We start from the raw sequence: 19,616 nt of genomic DNA, 5'->3' as shown, positions 1-19,616 counted from the left end.
GAACGGCACGGCGAAGAGGGGGGGGGGGGGGGGGTTTCCTACTACATTCACTTTAAGTGGTTAGTACACAAAGTATACTGCGAATTCAGATGAATGTAGACGATTGATGAATACTCTAAATTGGACTCCTATACGCCATGGCTTCTATAGTGGAAATGTTAAAGACCCCACAACCCTTAGGCCCTGGCTGTGAAACAGGTGGCCGACCGGGCCAGCGCCAAGAACAATATAGGGATGAAGGGCCACATTCCTCAACACCATAGCATTGCTGGAGACTAGAATTTCAATAAAGTAGGACCATTCTCAGGTTCTTTCCCTTCGTCACGGACATGAGTTGAAGACAAGAGTAAGGGGGAAGAGAATCCGAGCTAGGGCGACCAGTGAGTTAAACATGAATCCACTAGGTAAAATAGAATGTTATCACGTCCTCACCAACTGTAAGACTGTTTCTATACCACGCTCCTACGGAATTAGACAATGAGGTTGTTAAACTGACGGTAAAGACGCGGATAACATAATGTAATGTTCAATGCGATAATAACATGACTGGCTCCCAGATATCCCCTCGTGCAAGCCTAGCTAATGGCCAAGTTGGTGACGAAATATATTCAATCAGGACCAACCCCGAGGCAGCTTACTCCGACTCGTAGCAACCCCAGCCAAGGAAGTAATCGTCGCGCGACCGATAATATCAAACGTAGCAACGTCCGCCTGTACCTCCTTGGAGAACCACGTCCGCAGTTCTACAGCGACTAGCGAGTCGACACCATATTGATGCAGGGCCTTATTATCATCCAGGCTTCCTTCCTCCACAGACAAGGTCCTTGCCAGCTTGACGGTCAGGGCCTTGGTCACCGCAGCGGTTGCATCAGCCATTGACCCTGCCCCTCGGAATGCAGAAGCAAGATTGATGGACTGGCCTTGCCGCTCACGATGCCCCTCCGAGGATCGCTGCTGAGCCATGTAGCGGAACATAGGCCTTTCAAGCCAGTAGGCTTTGGTTGTTGCGCCCTCGTGTGGTCGCATCCCGAACGATGGTTGGCATGGAAGGCCTCTTTCTTTGCAGAGCGTCGGGTTGCAGTAGACATCAAGTAGCGCGTGGAACTCAGGCTCTGTGATAGGCTTGTGTGGGAAGACATCAAGCATGATCTTGAGGAGTCTGGGGTCTCGTGCAACTCGTCCTGTGAATGTGAAGAGCCCAAGATCCAGGGAGGCGGCGTTCTCACCACACTGTACTCGATGGTGTGCCAGTGCGTCTTGAAATGTGTTTCCTGCTGCGTAGTTGACCTGGCCTACGTGCCCAACTATCCCGTTCATGGAAGAAAGCATGATAAAAAAGTCAAGTCCACGGGGGAGGAGCTTGTGCAGGTTCCAGGATCCTTGGGCTTTCGGGTTGACGGCAGTTTGCCAGTCACTATAACTCATGTCTTCAAACCCGACATCCTAGTCAAAGTCAGAATATTAGCTGTGCATGATATCTTGCTGGAGGTCAGAATAATTTGCCTACCTGCAATACCATCGCGGCTTGGATACAGCCCCTGATTGGGGGCATGTGTGAAGCGGCCTCGTCAATTGCTGCATGCAGAGCACGCTCGTCCGCCACATCGCAGGCGCGCACTTGAGCGTTGACGCCATCGTCCTTCAGTCGACTGAGGAACTCTTGGGCATCGGCGCCTTTACCGCCTGAACGAGATAAAAGGAGGAGATTCCGAGCCCCCCTGCCGACCAACCATGTAAGCATACTCTGACCGAGCCCGCCTAGACCACCCGCGACCACATATGTCGCGTTTGAGTCGAAGGAAGAATTAGATTTCGATTTCAGCAATGTCTGCAACGGGAATCTGTCAGCTAGGTAGGTCAATGACTGAGGGAGGGATAAATACCTTGACAATATCTTCCTTACGCATTTCTATCACGATTTTACCATAGTTCTTGCCAGACTGCATGTGTCGGTACGCCTTTTCTATCTCACCGACACCATACACATGGGTTGGATCCTGCGGGCTTAACTTTCCTTCGTCCATCAGGTTCATAACCGTCTCTAAAGCAGCACGAGACACGCGTTGATGATCCTGCTGAAGCAGTGCCAAGTCAAAGCAACTGTAAGTAACGTTCTTCAAGAATCGTCTCATTGGTAGTTTGGCATTTGCCAAAATGTCCTTCTTCCCCAATTCAACGAACCGCCCATAGGGCGCGGTACATTCCCAGGACTGTACTAGGCCTTCTCCGGATAGAGAGTTCACCACAATGTCCACACCCTTTCCGTCGGTCATTTGCATAATCGCTGGGGCAAAATCAGTGGAGCGACTGGAGAAGATATGGTCTTCGGGGATAGGGTATCTCTCCATGATCAATTTCTTCTTCTCCTCCGTCCCAACGGTAGTATATATTTCCGCCTTATGGTATAAGGCTATCTGGATAAGGGCCTGCCCTGTCCCACCGGCACCAGAGTGGATGAGAACGGTCTCTCCAGCTCTGATGCGTCCCACTTCTATGAGTGAGAACCATGCTGTTAGGAAGCTCGTTGGGATTCCTGCTGCTTCGGCATACGACATCCTCGGCGGAATGTGTACCACCGGAGTGTCCTCGCCGAATATAGTTCGAGCCTGGAATGGCTGGGGAACAAACCCTACTACTCGGTCACCTGGCTTAAATCTGGTGCACTTGCTACCAACTCTGGTCACCAAGCCAGCACCTTCCTGCCAGGCTTCCGCGTAAGGGATTTGCCCCAACGATAAGAGGATGTCGCGGAAATTTAGACCAGCACAATGAATCTCAAGCTCGACCTCTGTGTCTCCAAGGTCCATTGTGGATTTGGCCTCTATAAATCGGAAGCCCTCCGAAATGCTGGAACTGCTTGAGTCCAAACACAGTGGAATATCTCCGAATCTTCGTTCACACTCAATTTGATCCGATAACTGCAGTGACACCTCTTCGTTGAGCTGCGCACTATCAGTGAGCCGCGGATTCAATATCATGCCATCTCGCACAGTGTATTCAGTATCCAGCCCCTGTGCCGGAGGATGTAGAATACTTTGAATTATTGTGTAGACCAATTCTTGATTCGTCGTCCCCTCTAGTGACAAGATATATCGGTTCTGGCGTCCGTCCTCGTGAGTTAGAACCCGGAATATACCCTCAATTAGGTGGAGGTTCGGGTTGGTCGCAAAGGTATCACTTCCTTTGCTCACCCACAATGTTGTTGCAGAAGAGGTGAAGAGCTTCTGGAGCACAGCCCATAGGGCTTGTTCCATATCATATAGTGACGACTTCTCAACATCAAGAAGAAAGACGCGGAGCACGTCTTGGGTATCAGTGGAGGCCTGGTTCACCGACACGCAAGCCACGCGGGATTTCAAACGGGACTGACATTCTTGCTCGAGGAACCTAGCAAGATCAAGCTGTTTTGCCTCATTTGGTTCGTACACGATCTCAATACTAGGGTTCCAGCTCAAAGGCTCGTGGCTTTGCTGGGCGGTTGAGACAAAGACGGCATGCTCCTGAAAACTTTGGCCGTCGAAGTCGGGGAGATAGATGTCGCAGCCTGTGAACCCTGTTCTTTGAAGTACGTCATGCCAGCGTGCTCTGTCAACACAAGGCCCGTAGACACGGTAAGGTTCGGAGCCTGTCCCAATAGTCAGTGCCGTCACCGCTACGCAGGAAGCAGAATTCTTGGCAACCAAGAAGCACGAGTAACTTACTGAGCCACCACCCTTCGAGAAGTCCGAAGGACGCCGCAGAACGAAACGGGTTCGTCACCTCAGCCAGCACGAGCTTCCCCCCACTATATGCGTCAACAAGGTCAGTGGTTCCCAGAATGTATACTAGAGTTCTCGGTAGACGTACGGCTTAAGGAGCTTCCGTATGTTATTCAATGTGCGTTCCAAACTATGGGTCGCATGTACAACCTGCAAGGAAAAGAGTTAGCGGTAAAGTAGGCTCAGTTTACGGTAGGTCAACGCACCCATCCAGCAACGATCATATCATAGCTTCCAGCTTCGAACCCCTGTTCCTCCGGGTCTTCCTCAATGTTTAACTTCTTGAACTGCATTCGCAACCCCTCTTGTCCAAATCTGGTAGAGGCTTTTCCGAAGAAGGAGCGTGAAATATCGGTGTAATCCCATCTAGTATACCTGGAGCCGGAAGGGTGTCCAGAAGCTCCCAGGGCCTTTAGGCACGCTCCAGTGGCAACCCCAGTCCCGGCACCTACCTCAAGGACGTTCATTCCAGGGTTTGTATGAGCCATGAGGTCCATAAACCTTGGAAGTGATGTCCCGAAGTCGGCCACAGCCATCTGCCATCATAGGAGGTTAGTGGCTTACGGAAAGGGGGAAAGGGAATAGAAGGGGTACCCACAGTGCCTTCATAATAGTCATCGACCATGGTACCGGAGAAGAAGAACTCCAGCGGATCTAGGGCATCGGTGAGGAAATCCAACAGGTTTCGCCCAACATTAACAGGAAGCCTGGAGATTGGCGCCTTCTCGAGCAAGCGGCTCTCAACGTCATGAATATATTTCCAGTCTTGTAACAGACTCTTCCACTGATCTGAAGAGTACACCAGTTCGTTATTTTCCAGACGATCCTTTTGGTGTGCGGCCCACTGAAGGTATTTCTTCAAGTAAGGCTTCGCGGGTTGTTTCTTCTGGAGAGTGAATAACCGGTAGGCCTCTAATACACGAGCAAGCACAACGAAATCAAGCTCGATAAGGAGATCACGAGAGGGAGTCTCGGACGACCTCCCCCGACAGTATTCTTCTATCGCAGCGTTTTCAACAAGACGAACATCCGGCTTCCATTCAATTTCGGAACAGAGTGTCCCACCCGTTGTGGATACCTCGCTGCTGGACCGAACGTTATCTAGCAATGTGCATTTGAGCCCATCAACAAGAACGATGGGCTGCTGAGAATCGGCTCCGAATGCGGTGATCGAGCCGACTACCTCAGTTGAGGACGCAAAGTCCCCCTGTGCCAGGATCTTGAAGGTTTCTGATGCACCAGGCAACCCGTTCTTCAGAACCTGTAGCCTCTTTATGTGTGTCGGGACATAGGTAGGGACAGCTTTGGCTCCACATCCTGCATTGACGCATAGCAATGTCTGAAACATTGCATCCAGAGCAGTCGGGTGAAGTGTTGAAGGGGGTGTAATTAGGCGATGATGAATAGATCCCACAACCGTGTTACCATCTTCCTGGTCGTAGGAAAGAGCTGTAATTCCTTGGAAGCTTTCACCATATTCGTACCCATATTGTCTCAGATTATCGTAGATCTTAGTGATATCCACCGTTGACCCGCACTTTTGCTGGGCTTGCACCAGTGTTTGCCGAAGTTGTGTGTCAATCCGCTGTTGAACCTGGTTATTCTTGACCGGGTCTGGTTCTTGAGCTTCATATGTCACACGGATGGAGCCTGTGCAATTTGTCGTCCATGATGACCCTAGGGCGGTATAGAGGCCGAATTCGAAGAAGTCGGAATTTTTGGCCCGCATGCTGCTCACGGGCTGCATAGAGAAATTTGTCTCCACATCGCCATGTCCTGGGATTTGAATGGCTGCATGCAGGGTTGTATCGAGTACCTCAAAGGAGTGTATCTGGCGTCCGTCTCGACATAGCTGCTTCCCCGCCTCGACCGCCATGAGGATCATTCCCGCGCCAGGGTACACCACTGACCCATTTACCTATAAGGATCTGTCAGCCGTATTTTCCCGGGACACTGCAAGTTGGGAAAAATGAGAGTGTTACATGATGATCCTGAACCCAAGGTGTGTCGGAAGTCCGGATAATATGCCTCCAACGGGGCTGAAGTGGGTTCCAGCAAGGATCCGGCGTGCCCAGAAGTTCGTGTTTGCCGAACGGGGGCCTGCGGATATTGCGACTGATCTGGCTTTCATGCCAATAGGACTTGTTGTGGTTGAAGGGATATTCCGGTAAGTTATTAAGGCAGAGAAGATTCCTCCCTGACATTGTCTGGGAGTCCTGATTCAAAGCGGCCAAATCAACTGGATGGCCACTTGCCCATAGATATCCCACTGCATCTAACAGTGTTGATGTAGCAGCCACGTTGCGCTTAAGCACGGAAAGATAGTGGACTGAGGTGCGCTTCAGCTCTGCAAGAATGGACTTGATAGGCCCCTGTAGTGCCGAGTGTGGACCGATTTCTAGCAGATGATGGACCTGCAGGGACTTGCAATGACTGCCATCGAGTTTATCCGGGGGTGAAGTAGTGGATGCACATGCCACGCTCAAGGCCTCGGAGAACTTCACGGGTGACACCAAGTTGCGCGCCCAATATCTTGATGTTTGTAGTGTTTCTGATGTTATCCAGTCTCCCGTAACAGAGGACACCATGCATGGACCGTGGCCTTCAAATTGATCGGCCACTTTCTCAAGTGGCCCGATGGCTGCCTCATACTGAGCTGCAATCTCATGCATTTGAAACGAGTGGTAGGCTACCTTAACCTTTAATCGCCTGCAGAATATCTGGTCATTGTCAAGGAGAGATTTGAGATCCTCAATCTGCGATTCTTCGCCGGAAATAGTGGTGCTGTTGGGGCCGTTGATACAGGCTACGGTAAGCCGGAGAAGGACATGGTTTTTGGTGACTTTGTCAAAGTATGCAAGGACTTCCTTCTCACTCAGTGCAACAGCAAGCATACGTCCTCGCACGTAGCTGTGCTTTTCCAGATTGCTGCTCCAGAGGCCTCGGTAGAAAGCAATTCTCCAAGCATCACGTCGAGAGATAGCGCGAGTGGAGTATCTGTAACCGCGTTTAGTACTGCACATCTAATTGATTGGATAGGTTAGGGTCATACGCAGCAGCGATCTCTCCGGAAGAATGTCCAACGACCTTTTTGGGAACAATCCCGAATTGCTCAAGGAGGTCAACGAGTGCAACCTGCAACGCAGTGCATAAGGTCTGGCTGTGGTCCGTAAGGTTAATTGGAGATTCCGATTCACTCTTCTGCAGAGCATCTAGATTGGTGTAAGTATCAATTACAGAAGATTCGGGGCTGATAATGCTTACCCAACAGGTTCCAGTGGCACCCTAAGGTTTGTAAATAATCGTTTGCTGCCTGGATGCTGTTATAGAAGGTCGAGTATGTCGTAAGCAGCTCTCGACCCATTGCATACCACTGGGCGCCTTGCTTTACGCCGCACAAAAGATGTTAGTGCCGCATGGCTTTGTGGGTGTCTATATTTTGGACACTTACCCCAGAAAATATGTAAGCTATATTGGGTGAGGGAATAGATTGCCCCGGGGAAACTACACTGTCAGGAATCGTTGCCCAATCGTCGCTCGGTTGAGTAACAGCGTACGCTCGCCATTCAAGACACGACCTCCTTGCAGATAAGGTATGTGCTAGACGGAACAGGTAGCGAGGGCGTTCTTCTGGTTCGATATTGAGACCAGCAAAGAAAGGCTTCCAAGTCTCCTGTAACCGCATGATACCTTCCTTGTCGGCGAAAGACCACACAAGCAGCCTTGCCATATCCGACGACCTTGTCACTGTCCGCCCAAGTGTGGGAATAGCTGGCCCATTGATGGTTGCTTGCAGCCTAAGGTCATTCTTCACGAGCTCAGTTGATGCGTTATCTAGGACTATGTGAACATTGGTGCCCCCAAAGCCAAAAGAGCTGACGGAAGCCCTTCGGATACCATCAACAGGCCATGGAATAGCCTTCCGAGGGACCTGATCACTATCAGCGCTGCCAGTCTGGATGTTTTAGGTACCAGTTCAGACCTTCACGTGCAAGAATTCCTCGTCTATCCTAGGATTCAAAGTCTGGAGGTCTGTATTTGGTGGGATAATTCCCTTCTCCACCGCTAAGATGGCCTTGAGAACCCCGGCTACTCCGCTTGCGCCTTCAAGGTGGCCAATGGTCGACTTAACGGATCCACTGAAAACAGTCAGAGTCTTCAATATACAATAGCATTGAGGATACTGACAGGTAGACCGGTTCGTCTGAGCTGCGATGTGGACGAAAGATATTGCCTATGGCTCGAGCCTCGATGGGGTCGCCTACGGCGGTTCCTTACTTCGCCATTCTGCTTAGCAAAATTGCACAGGCTCTCAAATTAATCATCAAAGTAACAAACTTTGTTTTCTTACCTGTTCCATGGCCCTCGACATATCGAGTAACATCCAAGCTTAGGCCAGCTCTCTCATATGTATCCCGATAGAGATCCTCTTGCCTTTCCATGCTAGGCTGCGTTATACCAGGTGTTTTGCCATCTTGGTTGGAGCCAGTGGACCGAATGAGAGCTCGGATGGTGTCGCCATTTTTAATAGCCTCACTTAGTGGGCGTACGATTAAAGCCCCCACTCCTTCTCCGCGAGAATATCCATTGCCCCTCTGATCGAAGCTGTACGATCGACCATCTTTGGACAAGATGCCAAGGTTGTCTAGGGCTAGAACGGTATCCAAGCCGAGAATTGCATTACAGCCGATTGCCATTCCCTGCCGGATAGTTGTTAGTGGCGCAACGAATGACTTGGCGTGGGAGGGCTTATTCAGACCAGCGTAGATTCGCCATTCCAGATGGACTGACAGGCAAGATGCAAAGCCATCAAACTACTTGAACATGCAGTATCGACATTAGCACTTGGGCCTTTGAGGTTGAAAAACCAGCTCACTCGGTTCGCGAGCATATTCATAGAAGTCCCAGTAGCATGACCTTTTGGCAAGGTCATAAGATCTTTTGCGTGAAGCCTCTGGTAGTCATTACCAAATGCACCGGTAAAAACAGCCATCTTTGCTCCAGTAATTGCCTCAATGGGATATCCTGCATTTTCGAGAGCATGATACGCTGTTTCGAGGGCGAGCCGCTGTTGTGGGTCCATCGCCTCGGCTTCCGCAGCAGAGATGGAGAAGAAGCCTGCATCGAAATGGCCAATATCCCCTTCCAGAAAATTCGCTTTCCGTTGGGACACCCTGTCCAAGTGACTGTAGTCTGGATTGTACCATGCATCAACGTCATATCGGTCTGGAGGAACCTCCTTTGCTGCAGCTCTGCCACTTAGGATCAGTTCCCAAAAGGCGTCAGGTGTGACAGCCTCCCCGGGAAAGCGGAGAGATATGCCAATTACTGCCAGGGGTTCCAGATGTTTCCCTGCCATGTTGCTCGAAGAATGCAAAGACGAGGGGGCGGCGGGATGAAGTGATGAGATGGATTGATGGCTTTGTATGCTTTGTAAATAAGCTTGGCTAAGAGATACCATAGGTCAAGACCTAAATCTACCCTGGTACCACAGTCGTCTATAAGTACCCATCTCCTGCTCTAGATAACGTCAAAGTTATCCCGGTTACCCCTCAGGCAGTGACTCAATGTGGCGAAGTGGTCATGCGGCATTCTTCATTGTCCACAAACTTTCATCGATCGCGATGAAATGTCTTGCTTATCGTGTATCTCACAGACGTTGTCGCGGGCTAAGATCTACCCTGCTATCCATAACTCTAATGTATATTCTCATTTCGTCTTCTAGCATGAGGTATGTGTTTCGCATGAATTTCACATGACGTGGAGATCGTAGTGACTGTAAGGGATGAGCTGTTTATGTCCTGAAAGGGACGCAGATGATGTATAGTCTTATCGTGGCTACTTGCACAACATGCTGCATCATACATTGCGAGTTTACTGTTCACGAGCAAGGCTTGGGGTGGAAATTAGAAATGAGTTCATTGAAAAACATAAATAGCAAGCTCTATGAGGTTTGTGAATTTGAGATTTGAGGACAGAACTATCTCAGTTTACATCACCGCAGCACAAAAGATTAGTAACGGACAGTGATACATCAAGATACAGTCATTGAATTCTTGCCTCTGCCAAAATGCGCTTTCTATGGTAGAGTTCATCTTTCCACTTTGCAAGCGCCTACTCATTGACACTGACACTGAAATTTGACAAGCTTGCATGGGATTGGAAGCAATTCCAGAGTAAGTAGAAATCTTATAATTCTTAGCCCCACGTTCCTGGCGACGGTCGCGCTCACTAACAATGTCAAAGGTATTCGAGCAACAGACAGGTGGCCAGTCCCTCTGTACAAATTGTTAAGGCGGCGTCGAATAACATGCTAAACATACGCAAATCATCATAGCGGCACTGCGCTATGAACTAGGAGAAAGTCACACCTTCGACTTTGTGGAGGGAACCATTCCATGGGAAGCTTGTAAGGGGATCAACTCCAACCAGCGAGAGCTATGTATCCATAATTGACTTCATTAGCTGTGGAATCAATTATCGAAACAGGGGAGGCAACCTTCGCGTATTGCGACCCACACCAACCACAATCGTGTCTGCAGGCGATCAACGACCTAGAAAGATATCTTCGCGTGAAGGGGCCCTACGATGGGGTGATGGCATTCAGTATGGGTACTTGCTTGGCCCTGACCATAATGATCGACCATGCTCTGAAAGAAGGCACGCAAGAACCTCCATTCAAGGTGGCTGTCCTTTTTTCCAACCCCGAAAAGCCCTTTGACATGGAATCATTGCGTCAGGGGCGGATTGAACCATGGGATCCCCGGCCAATAATCTCCATTCCAACAGCACATATCTGGGGCTCAACAGATTACCTCGGTGAGTATGCGGCACTGGCTCCTGAGTACTGCAGGAAGAGCAGCGAGGCCATCTTTGTGCATAAAGGGGGTCACACTGTCCCTACTTCGACAGAAGAGGTGATACAGATTGCCAACGTGATCCACCGGGCGATCGGCGGGGTTTGAATTTTACTGTCTACCTTGGGATGTCATGTGGCACATGCAACTTGATAATGTTGACAGACTTTGCTTTTGCTGATGTGACGATGTCAAGTGTCTCAGGGGAAGGAATGATGCAGAAATCATGATTGTGTGATAAGCTGAAATGTAGTTTGAGCGTCCTCACGTTCCGCCCCATTACTAGAAGAGTTCAGGTTGCTGCAGTGGTTCGTAAAATGTCATTCCTGCAAGTATTGCGGGTCGCACGCTTTATGCAGGCGGCCGTATCGGTGATGATTCTTCGGGCTCTCCATTCCCAAAGGACGGGATCTTCATCAGATAAATGCAAGGACCCTTTTTGTGCTACCGTTGGGAATTCCTAAGCCGGACGCGGGCAACCCAAATAGGTCCGGGGGAAACAAGAAGGCCGGGCTACACTTCCCTGAAGGTCTCCAAAAACCCCATCGTCTGTTAACCGCAAGGCCTCCATCCTAAGTTGTCTCGCTCTCGACAATTCTTACGTCTCCTTTTACTGATTAGAGAAGGTCTGGACACATTTACTTTCAATGGGGCAATACGATGCCACGGATTCAGATGTCGGGTCCGGTGAACAGGTTTGGGATGGTGGACTGAAGGGAACTCGCCTCTTTCTTGGAGGCACGGGGTAGGGCAACTGCTATGAGTATATCGGTCTACAGCTAATCTTTCCGGTCGGGGGAGGCTCTACGTGTCTTTCTTTCTAACAGGACTCGAAAGCACAATTGTCAGTACCTCCCTGGTTGCCATCACAGATGACCTACGAGGGTTTGGCCGAAGCAGCTGGATCATCACCTCCTACCTTCTAACATATGCGGGTAAGAGATTCATCGTCCGAAATCGCCCCTCCTACTTCACACGCTCACAGCTCGTTTCTAGGCTTTCTCATGATCTGGTCGAAAGCCGGCGACACTTGGGGCGTGAAGCCCATGTTGCTAACTTCGCTCGCTATTTTCACGGCGTTCTCGGGAGGCTGCAGCGGTGCGCGTACTCTGTCGGACCTGTAAAGCCGTAGATTTCCCAATAGCACTCCATGAGGCATTGCTGACTCGTGTCCAGAATCATTTGTCGAGCATTCCAAGGCATTGGTGCTGCCGGTATTTACAGTCTGGTCATATTCTCCTTGATTCGAATGGTGTCCAAACAGCACTATGCTGCCGTCACTGGCTTGTCCGGGGTCGTCTTCTCCCTTGGCCTTGTCTTGGGGCCCCTATTCGGAGGAGCAATTGCAGAAGATGGGGACTGGCGCTGGGTATTCCTGCTTAAGTACGCAAAAGGTATATGAAGACATGAGATACTTTACTAAACCATCTCTAGTGTTCCAGCAGGGGCTGTATCTTGGGTTTTGATCTTCTTTTCAATGCCACCAAATTTTCCAGCTTCAACCGATATACAGGCTCCGGCATCGGAGTATTCACCATTCTGGTCTCGACAATGGTCATTACTTCGTCGGGTTGACTTTCTCGGGGCCTTCCTCGTACTAGCAGCATCAGTGTTCATAGTCGCTGCTTTGCAAGAGGGCAACTATGACTTTGGCTGGGATTCCAGTGCAGTGATCGTCTTCTTTGTTCTCTCCGGGATATGTGTCCCTTTGTTCCTTTTGTGGCAGTGGTTCCTCAGTCGACGACGACTTTCCTGCCAGCCAATGTTGCCCTGGCGATTGCTGGCCAGTCGTTTGTTCGTGGGGACAATTCTGTATGTCGGTTCTGCTTTATGCGGCTCATACGTGAAAAGATGCTAATCAGTGGTTTCGAAATAATTAGTGGATCTTTCACTACAGGCCTCAGCATGACTGTAAGCATCGTCGAAATACCACAACGATTCCAAGTTGTCAACGGCAGCTCCCCAATCGGAGCCGGTGTCAAACTCCTTGCGTTCGCCGTCAGCGTCCCTGCTGGTATGATGTTCTGCTCCATACTCACCGGCCGCCTTCCAGTACCACTTGTTTATGTTGGGATTGTTGGCGTGATCATGCAAGTCATCGGGTTCTTCCTTTACTCCGAGATCAAAGCGGAAACCCACATATGGCCTGGCCAGTTCGGATACCTCGTCATAGCGGGCCTAGGCACCGGACTCGGGGTTGCTGTGTTATACCTCATGTTGCCACTGGTGGTAGCGGTCAAGGACCAGTCCATTGCGCTAGGAACAGGTTTCCAGCTGCGCATGCTGGGCGGGGCCCTTGGTATCGCAGCAGCCACGGCCATATTACACAGCCATACTCGAAGTGGACTTTCATCGTTGCTACCCGCAGACGAGGTGGACGCGTTTTCCATATCGACACAACTTATTTCCACCTTGACGCCAGAAATGCAATCTCGCGTACGGGAGGTCTACGCCCAGGCGTATAGTATGCAGATGAAGATGGTCGGGGGCTTCTCAGCTGCCCAGTTTCTCGCCTTGGCGCTAGTGTGGAAGCGACAAAATGTGCGAATTGTCAAAAGATGAACACAGTGCTTGAACGAGGTCGTACTGTCAAGAGTACAGGCAAGGAAACAGGTTGGGGTATGGATGATTGCAGGATTGCTTCCTCATCCCTTGCCACACGACAAGGGATGTCTAGCCGGTAAACGGCGCCCCTGACTAATCCCGGCAGGTCTCGGGGCGTCGATCTTGTGATGTTCAAGGATATACTGGCATTTTCTTTCTTGGGGATGGCTTGAGTTGTACAGTTACCCTAGCATGTAAGAAGTCCCTCGTGATTTAGTTCCATAAAGCTTGTTTGTTCTTCTTTCAATTGAGCCGGCTTGGCTCTGAACGAACCTTGTGTTTATTTTCCCGTTACAACAACCACACGGAGATTTACTCCAATCATCTCGTTTAGTAGAGTTACATTCCGACCTGCCAATGTTGTACTACGCGAAGGCCCGAACCATTGGGGTGTTAATAGGGGAGCTGGGCGCTCTACTCCTTCCAGCAAGAGCAGGGATTGTCTATCAGATGATTCATCGCATGTTTGCATTGGTTTGCTTAGAGTGACCGTGCCTGAGTATCGTTCACTCATCCTGCGATGCCACAACCCTCACCTTTGTGGTTGAATCATTCCCCAAACCACAGGACTCTCTTCAGACTTGAATACCTTTGCAGTTCTGGCATCTGCAGCATTAACAATGACTATCCATCCTTCGACACTTATCAAGTGCTTCGCTTCCTCTCAGAATACCTATAAATCCACAGAGACAATTGTAGAGCTATACCACAACTGGCCCAGTCACGACCGCGGAATTTGAACCCAGAGGATTTGGTTTCTAGCAACTTAAATAGCAAGGAATTGATTTTAGTCGACGCAGTCAAGACTGACTTAGTAAAGTGATGTTGCTGATGATGCTGTTCATAAATACACGTCTGGGCGCCCGTCGGAACAACGTAGGGCCGAATCTCCATTCTACTCAACAAACGATTTTAAGGATGTTTGAATAGTCTACCGCACTGGCCATTCAAGTTACAAACGTTGTTGTCCTTTCTTACCTTTGCAATATCCACGGCTACCAGTAACTACAGTTTGTGGCTTTGGACCTAGACGGGGGTAAAAATGGCACCAAGTTTCCTATGTTTCCTTCGAGGCGGTTCGACTAGTAATAATATATATACCAAAGTCCCTCTCTCTGTCGCTAGTTCACCTTCATGATTATGCCAGGTTTTACTACGACTACTGGACTACCCTACTTTTTGATTACAACATATACTAGAGCGAGCCATTGGAAAGCCCGCAAACTCCAGTTTCTGCCAAGATGAACGCGATTTACCTGATCCCTGCCACTGCATCGACACATAAATGCATTCAAACGTCAAACTTCTGCTTCTGTCCTATGTACAGCAATGTTATCTACCGAATTATAGCTCACGAATCAAATCGGCCGCCCGCTCCGCCATGGCATAGGTAGTAGCCTGGATATTTCCAGCCGGCTCCAAAGGGAAGACACTGGCATCCACGACGCGCAGGTTTCGGGTGCCGTGAACCTTCAGCTTGGAGTCCACCACACCGCCCAACTCGGCAGGCATCATAGCGCAAGATCCTGCCGGGTGAAAACAGGTGAAAAGACGCTCCTTGACGATCTCCTTAGTCTTCTCGAGATCAGTCAAGTCGATAGCCCGCTCGGGAAGTCGGGAACCGGGCTTCAAGAGACCTGCGAACGGCTCGGTGGCGGCGATCTGGTCGAGGTATTGGACGTGCCGGGCAAGAATTTCGATGTCAAGTGGGTGGGACAGGTAGTTGGGGTCGTAGATCGGCTTTTCGTCCGCATTGGCGGAACGGATATGCACGGAGCCGCGCGAGAAGGGGTGGTTATGCAGGACCAAGATGGTGATGTAGTTTCCGGGAAGGGTTTTGGCAAGGACGTCCGACATTGTGGTTTTGCCTGGGTTCATGTGCACTTGAATGGGGAGGAACATGTATTGTGCCGAGGCGTTGCGGCCCTCTTGGAGAAGCGCGCGTTGGAGAGCGTACTGCTGCTGTTGGGAAGATGACGCATCCTCCAAGTGCTGGTCGAGATGCTTGGTCAGGAGCTGTTCTACCTTCTCTCTTGATAGTTGGCCTTCATGGTCCATCAGGGGAAGATACGCCATGCTAATAGGCATTCCTGCAAGAGGACCGGAGTGCGTTTCCTCGTAGAGCTTGGTCAATGACTGCACAACATTGGGATCACGCGTGATATCTCCCGAGATTTGTCCATCCGCAACCTCGAAGCTGACAGCTGCTAGGCAGTGATCCTGGAGGTTTTCACCAACACCGGGCCGGTCAACGATGACGGGAATGTTGTGCTTCTCCAGAAGGTCGCGTTTTCCGATACCAGAGAGTTCGAGAATCTGAGGCGAGTTGAGACTGCCTGCGCAAATGATCACCTCACGATTTGCCACGATCTCGCGACTCTGTTCGCCTTTGGTCTTGACTTGCACGCCGGTCGCAGTGGCGAGACCATCGGCATCCTTGGTCAATAAGACTCGTTCCACCATGGTCTCGACCAGCAGGTCCAGGTTCGGTCGCTCTGCCACCTTCGGCGAGTAGTAGGCACCGGCATAACCGCGACGGCCGGTGGCCCCATCAACAGACAAGGGAGAAGTGAATGCACCAATTTTGCGGCCCGAGATGGGATCTTCATCTGTTCTCCATCCCAGGTTGCCAAAGGTTTCATCCCAGGCCTGGTTGAAGGGACCATATACATTAGGCAAAGTGACAGGGACCGGACCGTCTTTGCCTTGGTTCCCCTGCTTCATGTACTTATCCAAAGAGAGAAAAGCGGCAGTCTCCTCCGAAGGTGGAGTGTAGGTGTGGAACTTGCGCAGGTAAGGCGCCATGTCTTCAGGCCCCCAACCTTGGTTGCCGAGCGACTTCCATGCGGCGAAATTGGCCTCGGAGGGATACATGATCACAGAGAAGTTCATGGTGGAGCTGCCACCAACCACACGGCCACGTGGCTGCGCAATTTGGCGGTTGTTGACATGCACCTGCAACAGGGGTTAGCCAAGTACCGACATGAGAATCCCGAGGTTGAGACGCCGAATCCTTACCTGCGGCTCACTCATGTAATCCCAATCAAAATCCGGATTGCCATACATGGTCTCCAAGAAACCGGGAGTCTCAATGCGAGGGTCCCCCATGCGGTTGGCACCGGCTTCGATAAGAAGCACATTCACATTGGTATCTTCGGTAAGGCGGGAGGCGAGCACCAGCCCACCAATTCCCGCCCCAACAATGATATAGTCGTAGGATTTCAGGCCGGTCATGGTGAGGGATATGTCAATTGGCGTGTTTAGAAAGGAAGAAACAGGCAGGTCGGCAGGGCCGCACGGAATGAAATAGGAGACCTCGTTTTCGACTCCTGCCTCGACGGGGCAAGTGCACTGATGGGACTCGAACTAAAGGAAATATAGGTAAGTTGGGATTGGCGATGCCAGAGTGGAGCAGATAAAGCAGCCCCCAAACGGTGCTCACTCGGCATTTGGCCAGGAGATTGCTGGATTGGCTTTGGTGGAGTGAATGACAGCGGCCGCCGTTTGAACTAGTTGATTAGCTGCGCGGACTAGCCCTACTAATCAACACTACAGAGCGCCGCCGTCGCGCCAAAGATCCTGGCGGGTCCCGCTTAACCCACTAGATTCACTGACGAGCCTAGAGCTGACAGCTGCATTCCGAACCTAGTTATCCTGGTGATGATCGCAAGCCGGATCGTCGTTGTCTGGACCGGCAAGGCTTTTTGGACTGTGCGTTGCTGACTCCTTCAAGTATCACCAGCCTTGCACGCCCGTGTAAGATGAGTTCCAATTTGTCTGGCCAAGTTCTCACCCGTCACAGCTCCCATGATGCCCGAGGGAACGACACTGGCATGGCGATTCAGTTCTACAATGTTTTTGCGTACCCCATTGTGCGCGACCAGCTGATCGCCAATACCGTGCTGGTGGCACTCAGTACAGCGTCAATCGGGCTGCGTTTCATGTCGCGCAAGATCAGACAGAGCAAATTCTGGTGGGACGATGCATTTATTGTGGTGTCCATGGTGCGGTCACCTACGGAACTAGGACAGTGATTTTTGGACTTGACACTAACTCGCAATCTAGCTGCACACCTATGGTATGCTCGCCATGCAGTACCACTATGCACGGGTCGGCATGCGGCACCATGTTACCGAGCTCCCTGCCGTGAATACCATCTTGATCTTTAAGGTTCGTTGCGAAGGCTTGTCCTGCGCTTTGATCCCCGCGCTAATTGAACCAGATGCTTATTGTCTACCAAATCGTCTATTACAACGCTATGGTCACCGCCAAGTTCTCCTACTTATTTTTCTATCTTCGAATTTTCGTGACGCCTGGATTTCGCATGGCTGCTAGAGTGTGCATGGGCTGCGCGGGGGCCTACTGGCTCGGAAGTATGCTTCAGGTCTTCCTCATCTGTCAACCCTTTGCGAAAAACTGGAACGCTGCTTTGCCTGGTCATTGCGCTAGCATGAACGTCGCCTTTTCGACCATTGGTGCCTTCAATCTCGTGACAGACCTTCTAATCATGGCTCTACCGGTTCACCATATCTGGAAACTGCAGATGTCGACCGGGACGAAAGTAGCTCTGTACGGTATATTTGGCGTAGGCTTGTTGTGAGTACCTCCAACTCCGAAAATCAGATGGTAAACGCCTGCGAAAACTGACAGCTCGTCATTAGCATCTCTGCCATCACAATCATTCGGATTCATGTCCTCACCACCGTTGACTTCACCGACCTTTCATACAGCATGATCTGGGCCGCCTTCTGGAGTGTCACAGAACCTGCACTAGCAATTACCAATGCCTGTGTGCCCATGATGCGTCCTGTATTCAAGGCAGCATTTCCAGGTATATTTTCATCTGCTAAAAATGCTTACTCGTCGCAAACTGGAGCTCAATCCGGTGCTTCGGGATCGGCGTTCAAACGGATGCGGGATACAGAGAGTGAGATGCCTCTTACGCACCTGGTACCGACCAAGAGTGGCAGCCGCGGTGTGGAGTATGAGACATCACTGAATGATCGCTCGCAAGATGAGCATGTGCCTAGGAGCGTGATTGGGGAGTCGGAGCGGTAGTTGGGTGTGAAAAGTTCCATGAACCTTCTCTTATGTGTGTATTGCATAACTCCATAATTTTGACATGTACAGGGATCTTATGCTTGGTTACATACATGCTAGACCACCCCCGTTCTTCTGGCCAGACAGTCATAGCCTCACAGACTAATAGAATTATCATCATATCACAACCATAGCCATTACCGGATCTTACCGTCAAGCCTGATCTAGCATATTCACACCTTTCGCGCTCACTGCAGTCTATTCTCTGACATAGTCCAGCATGCTCTCGACCTCGGTGAGATCCTCTTGTTTGCTGAAATCCAAGGGCTTATCGTGGAGTGGAACGAGCTCTTCCCCGGATGTTGCCTTCGCATCGAAATGGCAGAACCTCACACTCTTATGATGAGCTAATGCTGCATAAATCTTTCCCAACTCGTTCTTGACAGTGGAGCCAAGGTCTTCCACAAACTGATGCACAAATATACCATCCCACCAGTCTAAAGTCTCTGCGGGTCGACCCTTGCATCTGACGGTAATTATCTGTGGCCAGAGCGAAGGGTCCTCGAGTACTTCTGGGGGCATTGATTGAATAATAGCAAGGCCAAGCATGTGACTGTTTTTGGATACCACATTTTGGTAGCAATATACGCAATTACGTTTGGAGCAAAACTAATCTACTGCTATCGCCTGCCAGATGTAATCGACACTCTCGTCGGTGCTATTACTCTGGGTCTTGTGTATTTCAAACAGGTAAGCGAGGTGGTCTTGAGGGATCTGTCGGAAGTAGTGGTCATATTTTTCCTCGGGTTAACGAAGCGAAATTTTGGTCTGAATAGAATACAATGTCGAATATGTAGCACAGATAGAAGAGTGATAATGAGCAAAGACGATATAAGAAGTCCAAGGTGTGAAGGCGCTTCATTACTACTCCATATTGTCCAACCCATAATGGCATGAATGGCTGAAAGATAGGAATCCATTGTACGGACTTCTTGCAGCCCGGTAGCCGGCCAGACGATGGGCCATTCAGACATGCCCAATAATCCATCCTCAAGTGGGGTGTGCCGCGGCTTAGGGTGATACATTATAGGTGCATTCTGATATTCAGATCGCTTGGGCGCAAGTCAGCGCATGTCTCCTGCAGTCCTGCTGCATTGACAGCCAGAACCAGGGAATCTTCCTTCATGAAGTGCTAGGCGCTGTCCAGTCAACGTCATCTCTCGGATAGAACGGCTATATTGAAGCGCGTGTGGTTACTAAAGGCATCAGATAGCCATGAAACTTCCGACTAGACGTATGATTGTAGGGCTTCACCAATCGACAAGGCAAGGTAGCGATGAGGCCGTGACGTTTTCCC

The 19,616-nt window shown here is 50.4% G+C and overlaps 6 protein-coding genes across 6 annotated transcripts; 3 read left to right on the top strand and 3 right to left on the bottom strand.

Moving 5' to 3' along the window:
• Nucleotides 1-612: 612 nt before the first annotated feature.
• Nucleotides 613-9,117, bottom strand: BO79DRAFT_231135 (type I polyketide synthase; the record flags this gene model as incomplete). The annotated part of the gene is made up of 16 exons (XM_025684136.1): nt 613-1,443; nt 1,517-1,828; nt 1,884-3,625; nt 3,702-3,784; nt 3,847-3,908; nt 3,965-4,294; nt 4,357-5,676; nt 5,741-6,309; nt 6,355-6,755; nt 6,811-6,970; nt 7,023-7,143; nt 7,210-7,689; nt 7,741-7,897; nt 7,947-8,031; nt 8,110-8,458; nt 8,518-9,117. The coding sequence occupies 16 exons, from the start codon at nt 9,115-9,117 to the stop codon at nt 613-615; spliced, it is 7,602 nt and encodes a 2,533-aa protein (XP_025536612.1).
• Nucleotides 9,118-9,907: 790 nt separating this feature from the next.
• On the top strand, nt 9,908-10,723 carry BO79DRAFT_155182 (uncharacterized protein; the record flags this gene model as incomplete). The annotated part of the gene is made up of 4 exons (XM_025678773.1): nt 9,908-9,934; nt 10,005-10,023; nt 10,096-10,167; nt 10,224-10,723. Coding segments are annotated over 4 exons (618 nt in total), but the record flags the coding sequence as incomplete, so codon positions are not given.
• A 539-nt stretch (nt 10,724-11,262) lies between these two features.
• BO79DRAFT_155066 (MFS general substrate transporter) lies at nt 11,263-13,177 on the top strand (the record flags this gene model as incomplete). The annotated part of the gene is made up of 6 exons (XM_025678770.1): nt 11,263-11,360; nt 11,417-11,550; nt 11,612-11,735; nt 11,792-11,998; nt 12,050-12,427; nt 12,496-13,177. 6 exons carry the CDS (start codon nt 11,263-11,265, stop codon nt 13,175-13,177), a joined length of 1,623 nt encoding a protein of 540 aa, XP_025536610.1.
• A 1,386-nt stretch (nt 13,178-14,563) lies between these two features.
• Nucleotides 14,564-16,453, bottom strand: BO79DRAFT_271982 (GMC family oxidoreductase; the record flags this gene model as incomplete). The annotated part of the gene is made up of 2 exons (XM_025687394.1): nt 14,564-16,174; nt 16,238-16,453. The coding sequence occupies 2 exons, from the start codon at nt 16,451-16,453 to the stop codon at nt 14,564-14,566; spliced, it is 1,827 nt and encodes a 608-aa protein (XP_025536609.1).
• A 527-nt stretch (nt 16,454-16,980) lies between these two features.
• Nucleotides 16,981-18,342, top strand: BO79DRAFT_271980 (uncharacterized protein; the record flags this gene model as incomplete). Its single annotated transcript, XM_025687393.1, has 4 exons — nt 16,981-17,223; nt 17,285-17,389; nt 17,442-17,815; nt 17,881-18,342. The coding sequence occupies 4 exons, from the start codon at nt 16,981-16,983 to the stop codon at nt 18,275-18,277; spliced, it is 1,119 nt and encodes a 372-aa protein (XP_025536608.1). The 3' UTR covers nt 18,278-18,342.
• Nucleotides 18,343-18,517: 175 nt separating this feature from the next.
• Nucleotides 18,518-18,841, bottom strand: BO79DRAFT_257921 (uncharacterized protein; the record flags this gene model as incomplete). The annotated part of the gene is made up of 1 exon (XM_025686267.1): nt 18,518-18,841. The coding sequence occupies one exon, from the start codon at nt 18,839-18,841 to the stop codon at nt 18,518-18,520; it is 324 nt and encodes a 107-aa protein (XP_025536607.1).
• Nucleotides 18,842-19,616: the final 775 nt, after the last annotated feature.

This window comes from Aspergillus costaricaensis (assembly GCF_003184835.1).
Source record: "Aspergillus costaricaensis CBS 115574 unplaced genomic scaffold BO79scaffold_29, whole genome shotgun sequence".
Classification (NCBI taxonomy): Eukaryota; Fungi; Ascomycota; class Eurotiomycetes; order Eurotiales; family Aspergillaceae; genus Aspergillus; species Aspergillus costaricensis.
This window is presented reverse-complemented; position numbering and strand designations above follow the sequence as displayed.